Here is a 9,341-nt window from a genome sequence, read left to right on the forward strand (position 1 = left end):
ATCTTTGCCATACATAATAAAATCCTTAAATTCTCAAAGGATTATGACTTTTTTTTCTCTCTAAATTGAAATTACTTAAAATAATAATAACAATTAGTGTTTCATTATAAATATTAAACTATATTAAAAAATTATTATTTTTAAATGTGTTATATATATGTTAATTTATATAATATTATAAATAATATTTATAATTATTTTTCAAAAAAAAAACCTTTTTAGATTAATTTGAGACTATGTTATAAAATAGTTATCGAAAGAATTATCATTAAGTGAGATGTCCAAATTTTTAAACTATTAGATTTAATTAACAATTTATTATGAAAAATTAAAATAAAAATTATCAATTATTTGAGAGTAAATTTTAAATAAATTTTTTAAGGCCTAAAATGTCTTAGACACGGCCTTGGGGTTGGTCTATATTTGTTTTGGATTAGGGAAAAGTGTTTGGAAATAACTTTTGACGTTCTTTTGCTAATTTTGCGTTCGAGGGAATTATGAAATTCGTGTATTAAAAATCAAGTAGAATATATATATATATATATATATATATATATATATATATATATATATATATATATAATTAATATGACATCAATTGCTTGATTTTAAATAATGAAACTATTTAAATTCTATATGGATTATTAAGGGAGGATGATAAGTATCAAAAAATCATAAATCAACTTATTATATATGTTCTTTTATTTATTAAAAAAAAATAAATGAAAGTATTTTTGTATAATTCAAAATAAATGTATAAAAGGAATTAATATATATGAATCAAAGTTACTCGTAAGGTGAACATTTTTTCTATACCTATGCAAGTAAAAGTGAACAAATTAAGGTCACACAGGATGATTTCTATTTTCCTTCCAAACAATAATTGTGTATCCCTTTTATTTTAAAGATGTCTAGCCAAACGATTGTGGTGGAGGACATTGGTAGGTTGAGTACAAAATTTAGTTATTGTCCCATGCTTTCCAAATGGTTGAGAATAGATGTTGGTAGTTTCAAACATGGTACAAATGAAATTTTGGAGATAGAATAAAGCTGTTTGTCTTTTATGACTTCCGAGGATAAAACGTGTTTGTTCAGCATCTCAAAAATAACCAAAGAATCACACATAATGTCATAGGGCCGGGTTCCCAAAGAAAAGTACATAAAAGAAATTCATCATGAGATTCTGTTCCCTTTCTTTTAATACATACATAAAATTTAAGGGAAGGGAGGTTCTATTCTCTTCTTTTAAAAATAGGAAAGGGTTCTAAAAAAGAATAAGAAGAAAATTAGTCATAAATAATTGTGTGGATCCTTTGCAATAAAATCTTAGGCCCTTCCTTTTCTATAACATGACACGCGTTCTTCTTTTCTTGTTTTAATCTTTAAAGGTGAGAAGAAAAAAAAATGCATGATTCTTATTTTTCTCCACTTTACCAGTCAAGAACCCTTTTATACAATCAAATATCATGAGAAGATTGCTACTAAACTAATTTACGGTAATTAAAATATAAAACTCTATATGATCATTTTGTCTAAACTCAAGGTCTATCATTTTTTGTTTTTGAATATTAAGGTCTAACATTTAACAAACCCTTCCAACACACATAAATAAAAAATATATATATAAATAAAAATTCAATTCCAATCAACACAAACCAAAATAGCGCAACATCCAACTTTATAAAGTAAGGAATTAAAAAAAAAAATACTTTATGAAGTAAGAAAATCAGCATGTCCAAGTTCAGATGCCAACCTGACTCAACCCATTAACATGGTGGTTGACTCATGAGTTGGTTCACTAAATAAAATCAAATCTAAAAAGAAATCTCAAAAACTATAAATAACAAAAAAAAAATAAAGATGTATAATATACGGTGCTTCGTTTCAATTTCAATTATTATTTATAATATTTTTTTATATAGAAAATGGTGTGGATTGACTCAAATTCACCCCAGATTGAATTGTCCAACCTAACCACATGTGTAAGTTGAGTAAAAATAAATTCATCAAATTATATTTAATCCAGCACAAACATAATTCAATATTAGTATATATTGTTAGGATGCAAGATAAGTTCTATATCATTCAAATTAAAGGATGAACATGAGTTTATATTCACATAATTATTTATATTGATTAAGAGATTTTTTTGGGTGATATTTAAAAGTAAAATTATAAAAGTTTAGATTTGAAGTGAACACTATCTTACTAAGTGGAAATATGTGTATACATTTAGTAACCCTCGATACACTAACAATCTTTATAATAATGGGACCATATATGAAGGAATGTCCTCTTATCTCATTCACTTTGAACGAGAGTGCAATACCCCCGGTGCACAACATATATGACCATATATGAAGTGTGAAAAAAAAAAAAATCCATCATTAAACAGGCTCCATTGAAAACTCATCGGAAAATTAAAAAGAAAAAGAAAATCGTGTATCATTATTTAATTTGAGAAGTTATTAACTATATCATTTGTTAATTTAATTTCCTTCCCTCTATCAACTAACACAACACGGCACACTGATTCAAATATGATAATGTTCCATTTTGTTTAAATTATTTTCTTAAAATACATTTTTTAATATAAAAAATAGTTTTTTTTAAGTGTATTTGTCTAAACTGCTTCATTTTAAAATAAACAATATATTTTCTGCTTTTTTTTATTAAGCCAATTTATCTGCTTTTAAAATAACAAATTTTAAGAAACCTTTTTTTTTTATAATCATCTATTTTAAGTTAAGCAAATTATGCTAATATCTCCACCCACCATATCAAATGAAAAACTCCAAGTTTATCAATCAGCATACATAAACCTGCATGTGTACAACTTACAAAAGGCTTTGAAACACTTTACCCTCTTTTTGTGCTAATCACCAAAACTACTTTCTTCAACCCATGTCTCTCATCTCATCATTTTTAATCAAAAAACAATGAGGCCCTTCAACAAGAGAAGGCAGAAAGAGCATCTGTAGTAAGTTACAAAATGAAAAAGAGAGTCCATATAAATATATAGTACATAATCAACACATGACCTTAACATACATGCAAAAACAAAACAAACTTTAACTAATTACATATATATATATATATATATATATGTAGGGATGACTAAGAATAACTTTATATACTAAAGTCCGCTTGAGCCAATCAACTTGGTTAGGCCAAAAGTGACGGCCATGGCCAGCCAACCTCCAACCAAGACCCTAACAGCAGACCTCAACACAGGAGCCTTTCCCAACACAGCCCCTAACCAACCAAAAACCACCAAAGCTAGGGTTACAGCAGACACAACCACTCCAAGCCTCACCCTATAGTCCCTTATGAAGGATGCTGCAAGCAATGGCACCATTGCACCAACAGAAAAGGCCAAAGCTGATGCTGCTGCAGCTTGCAAAGGGTTTGGCAAACTCTCTCTCTCTTCACTACTCTTTTCTCTCTCTCTACCTTGCCCTCTCTCCTTCTCTCTCTTCATTTGAGCAACCTCTATGTCCAACTGAGAGTACACAGACACAAACTCCCCTATGGCCATGCTGCATGCACCAGCCACCAACCCTGCAAACCCTGAGAGGATCATCACCTTGATGTCCTGCTTCACAGCTCCAACACCCATCATCAATGATGCTGTTGAGACCAACCCATCATTGGCTCCCAAAACAGCTGCACGAAGCCACTGAGATCTTTTGGAGTAGTCGAAGGTGTCCTCAGGTTCAATCTCTAGGGTTGTTGATGCTTGTTGCTCAGGGTCGTTGTTTGGGAGGACGAATTTGGGTGTCTGATTTGATGACATGGTGAGAAAGACTGAAACAATTGAGGAAAAATAATCAAATAGAGGATATGGTGAAGAAAAAGAAGATGAAGAATAGATGAGGGTGTGTGGAGAAAGTGTGGAGGACACACGCTACCAACAAGGGTATTTATGGATGAAATTCGTCTATGCTGGAGGCAAAAGTGGGGCAAGCCCACTAATTAAAAGACAAAAGATATTATATTCACCATATGTTATACAAAATTATGTATTGGGGTTTAAAGTTCAGTAAATTTTGTCTCACTTGTTAAAGATTGCATTAAAACTAAAGAGGGGAATAATTGAAGAGGAAAGTTCATTAAAAAAAATTTAAGCAAAGACTATAAGGATTCTTTCTCCGCTAGAGAAAATCTAAGCTGGATAATTGTAGATGGTAAAATAATGATTTTGAATATTTAACACAACTGTATATTAGGACTTGAAATTTAGACAATTAATTAAATTGAAATAATTTTGTATTAGTTGATCTGACGCTGTGTTTACTCAAAATGTAAATATAGTAAAAGCATTTGTGGGATTTGTGGGACTAATTATATTTTGAAATATTATATTTACGACAACTTTACTTGTGAGCTTTTTGGTTTTGCAAATAATTGAGGCTTTCTCCTTATTAATTCAGAAGATTACTTAATCTGTGAACATGAGTTGTTTTGGTTGTACTTTACATGCACAATCTACACTTTTTTCGCTGTGTTAAAACTTTATGGTGTGTAATTTATATGAGGAAACAATTAATTAACTTACCAAAACAGAATAAAGCGGTTCTTAGAACTCTTGTAATTTTGAGAAAATCTTGCGGACGTCATTTTTCAGAATTAAAAGCATATCTAAAAGTGAAAAAGGAAACAGATATTAATACTGTTTCCCAAGCTGTTGAGACCAGTGACAGCCACTTAAACAAAATTAACGATCTTACAACAGGAAATTCAGCAGACAATTATATAATCAAGTGGTGGAAAAAATATTTATTAATTAATGTAATGTAATGTCACATACTGCTTTTGTTCATAAAAATAAAGATCACCTCTTTTATAAAGTTCCCAACACGTATGAGGAGACTGTTTATCAGATAAAAAGTTTTACCAACCAATAGTATATCATTGAATCCCAGACGCAAATGAAAGAAAGATAAGGGATTGATTTATTTGGTGAGGAAACAAACTAATTAATGAGAGCCAAAAATAATTGAAGTTTTTGGTAAGCAACATGTGTGTCGGTATATGGTATATTATATACATATATATTATAGGAATAATGAATAATGTGAACAGAGATATTACCATACATCATCTACTTTATCCCTAAAGAAGTGATCCAAAAGGGGTATAAATTTTAGGCAGTTAGACCAGATCCTGAATCTCATGATGAAAAGAATATCGATCATAAAAATGGTGTGACTCAGACAAGAACAAAGGTGTTGTTAACGTTAACCCATATCCAGGGCTTTTTACAAGCAAAAATAATGGACAAAAGTATATTATACTGGGGCATGTATCTCGTAAGTACATATATACGCATCAATTTCAATTCATGGACAGACACAATTTTGTGTTGCATTTTGAAACTATGAAAATTCGTGTGAATGAGTTTAAGTTAAAGGTAACAATGACTCCATCATTTGTTCCTCATGGCGTAGTTTCACCACTCTAAAACATAAAGAACATAAATTTGGGAGAATAACATGCAAGTTATATTCAACAGTTATATTTTATAATTAATTCTTAATTAAGATATAATTCATAATGCTATTACAAATTAAAACAATTATATGTTAGGCAACTGGCATTAAAAGAGAGAATAAAAGGATAGAAGAGAGAAATAAACAATACTAAGAGTATTTGTTTTTGGTGTATCTTAAACCTTACAAGGTGCCTCTATATATATAGCATAAGGAAGAGGCAAGCATTACAAACTAAGTGATGTGGGACTTAATAAGTAAGTTAAACTAAACAATGTGGGACTACTTCAATTTTAGAACTTAGACTACACACTTAACAATTCTCCCACTTGGAGTCTGAGTTCTAGTTAGCTTCCTTGTAAGCATCGAGTTCATATGCTCCTTCGCCTAGTGCAGCTTTCTTTATCTTCAATTATTCCTGAAGACCAGCTGAGGTAATGCAGAGCCTCAGCTTGTCAGTTGTAACAGTCTTAGTTAGCATATCTGCTGGATTTTCTGATCCTGAAATCTTCAGCAGAGATAATTCTTCATCATTTATCAATTCTCTAATGAAATGATATCTTAATTGAATGTGCTTGCATCTAGAATGGAAGACAGGATTCTTCGCAAGACATATAGCACTCTGACTGTCACTGAACAATGGAGCATTCTTTTGTTCTTTCCCTAATTCACTGAGAAAGTTCTTTAGCCAGATCATCTCCTTGGCTGCTTCTGAGATAGCTATGTACTCAGCTTCGGTAGTTGAGAGAGCAACTCTATTCTGAAGCTTAGACTTCCAACTCACTGCAGTTCCCCCCAAGGTGAAAATGTAACCAGTGGTGCTTTTTCTAGTGTCCAAATCTCCTCCCAAATCTGCATCAGAGAACCCTTGTAAAGTGAAATTACCTCTTTTGAAGAGCAAATTTATTCCTGAAGTACCCTTCAGATATCTTAATATCCACTTTACACCTTCCCAATGCTTCTTCCCGGGATTCGATAGGAATCGACTGACAACTCCAACAGCATGTGCTATGTCAGGTCTGGTGCACACCATGGCATACATTAAGCTCCCAACTGCTGATGCATATGGTACTCTTGACATGTGGTCCTTTTTTTTCAACTGTCTCTGGAGATTGCTTCTTTGAGAGCTTCATGTGAGTTCCCAAAGGGGTGTTCCTGATTTTGGCATCTCCAACATTAAATCTGTCAAGAAGCTTTTCTATGTATTTCTCTTGAGACAACTTCAAGACTCCTTCTAGTCTGTTTCTAGAAATCCTCATGCCAAGAATTTGTTTAGCTGGACCAAGATCCTTCATCTCGAAGTGGTCTGTCAATTGCTGCTTTAGCCTGTTAATTTCTGTCATATTTGGCCCTGCAATTAGCATGTCATCAACATATAGAGCAAGGATAATATAACTGTTAACATATTTCTTAACATAACAGCAATGATCCATGTCACATCTGCTAAATCCTGAGTTTTGCATAAACTCATTAAATTTTTTGTACCACTGCCTTGGTGCTTGTTTCAAGCCATACAAGCTTTTATGAAGCTTGCATACAAGATTTTCCTTGCCTGAAACTTTAAAACCTTCTGGCTGAGTCATATAAATATCTTCATCTAAATCTCCATGCAAGAATGCAGTTTTAACATCTAAATGCTCCAAATGAAGATTCTCTGCAGCAACAATGCTCAGTATGACTCTGATGGTAGTCATTTTTACAACTGGAGAGAAAATCTCTGTGAAGTCAATTCCTGGTTTCTGCTGAAATCCTTTGACCACAAGTCTCGCCTTGTATCTTTTTCTGCCATCAGATTCTTCCTTCAGCCTGTAAACCCACTTGTTTTGTAGAGCCATCTTTCCTTCTGGCAATTCAGTTAACGACCAAGTACCATTCTTTTGAAGAGATGTCATCTCATCCTTCATTGCTAACTCCCACTTGACAGAATCATTCCCCTGTATAGCCTCATCGAAGTATTCTGGCTCACCAGCATCAGTCAACAATAAATAGTGCAATGAAGGAGAATACCTTTCTGGTGCAACTGAAACTCTGCAGGATCTTCTCAAAGGAGGAGATGCTGGTTCTGATTCAACCTCTATATTTGTACTCTGGCTTCTGTTGGTTATGTCGCTTTCTGAAATTTCTTCAAGTTCTACTTTCTCAGAAGGCTCTGGCAACTTGTCTGTATCAATAGATTCTGCAGAAAATCTATCCTTATAAAATAGATTCTCATTAAAAGTGACATTCCTGCTTCTGATGATTTTCTTGTTTTGGTCATCCCAAAATCTGTAGCCATACATGTCAGAACCATAACCAATAAAATAACACTTTCTGGCCTTGGGATCCAATTTGTCTCTACTATCAGAGTCTATCAAAACATATGACACGCAGCCAAATACTCTTAAATGTGAAAGATTTACCTCCTTCCCAGACCATACCTCTTCAGGCAATTGATAACCCAAAGGAACTGATGGTCCTCTATTTATGAGATATGCTGCTGTGTTGATTGCATCTGCCCAAAACACCTTAGGCAAGCCCGATTGAATCCGCATGCACCTAGCCCTCTCGTTCAATGTTCTATTCATTCTTTCTGCAACACCGTTTTGTTCTGGTGTTCCTGGTATTGTCTTGATCATTCTGATCCCATGTTCTGAACAGAAGTTCTTGAATTCGTGGCTATTATACTCTCCACCATTGTCGGATTTCAGACTTTTCAACTTTAAACCTGTCTGATTTTCAACTTCTGTTTTCCATCTTTTAAACACAGAAAACACGTCAGATTTATTTTTGAGAAAATAAACCCATACCTTTCTCGTAGCATCATCGATAAAGGTGACATAATAGCATGAGCCTCCAAGAGATTTCACTGGAGCTGGCCCCCAAACATCTGTATGCACCAATTCAAGCCTTTCTGTTTTCAGTGTCTTTCCTTGCCTTGAGAAACTAATTTTTCTCTGTTTTCCCAAGATACAGTGTTCACAAGTGCCGACATCTACGTGCTTTAGTTTTGATAACTTACCCTTTGTCGCCATTAGCTTCATTCCTTTCTCACTCATGTGCCCAAGTCTTTGGTGCCACAAGAATGAATTATTGGCAGCCTCAGTAACTGCTATCATGTTCTCATCTGCAACCATGTAAAGTGACCCTCGCTTCTTTCCACGAGCGACAATGAGATTGCCTTTCTTGACTTTCCATGCTCCATCTCCAAAAGTGGTTTCGTGCCCTTCATCATCCAGCTGCCCTACAGATATTAAATTTCTTTTTAAGGCAGGGATATGTCTGACATTTTTCAGTGTCCAATGGCTCCCACTTGAGGTCCTGATGGCAATATCTCCTTTTCCAACAATATTCAGAGGTTTGCCATCTGCAAGGTAAACCTTTCCAAACCTTCCAGAAACATAGTTAGTCAACAATTCATTAGAAGGAGTGGTGTGGAATGACGCACCTGAGTCCATAATCCATAACTCAATAGGACTATCTAGGCTGCAGATTAATGCATCGTCTATCTCGTCAGTTGCTGCATTTGCTGATTCATCATCGTCACGTTTCTTGTGATTCTTGTTTTTCTTCGGAGCTTTGCATTGATTGGTAAAGTGACCTCTTTTGTCACAATTCCAACAAACAATGTCATTTCGGAATTTTGGTTGACCTTTAGCTCTTGACTTTGATCTTCCTCGGCTGTTGTAACCTTTTTGAGTGGTTCTTCCTCTACTTTCAGTATTTAATGCTGAACTGGAAGTAGAACTGGAAGGTTCCTCGGAATCTCTCCTGCGAACATCTTCGCTCAAGATCAGGTCGCGAATGTCGTTGAGCCTCAACTTGTTATCCCTTGCAGAACTGCTGACTGCAGTAACAGTTGCAGCCCAACTT

At 33.9% G+C, this 9,341-nt stretch overlaps 1 protein-coding gene across 1 annotated transcript; it reads right to left on the reverse strand.

Annotated features, from left to right (window-relative positions):
• Positions 1–2,780: 2,780 nt before the first annotated feature.
• On the reverse strand, positions 2,781–3,922 carry LOC109813810 (vacuolar iron transporter homolog 4). The gene has a single exon (XM_020378071.3). The coding sequence runs from the start codon at positions 3,794–3,796 to the stop codon at positions 3,137–3,139; it is 660 nt and encodes a 219-aa protein (XP_020233660.1). The 5' UTR covers positions 3,797–3,922; the 3' UTR covers positions 2,781–3,136.
• Positions 3,923–9,341: the final 5,419 nt, after the last annotated feature.

Source organism: Cajanus cajan, chromosome 1 (assembly GCF_000230855.2).
Source record: "Cajanus cajan strain Asha chromosome 1, NIPB_CcT2T_4, whole genome shotgun sequence".
NCBI classification, from domain to species: Eukaryota; Viridiplantae; Streptophyta; class Magnoliopsida; order Fabales; family Fabaceae; genus Cajanus; species Cajanus cajan.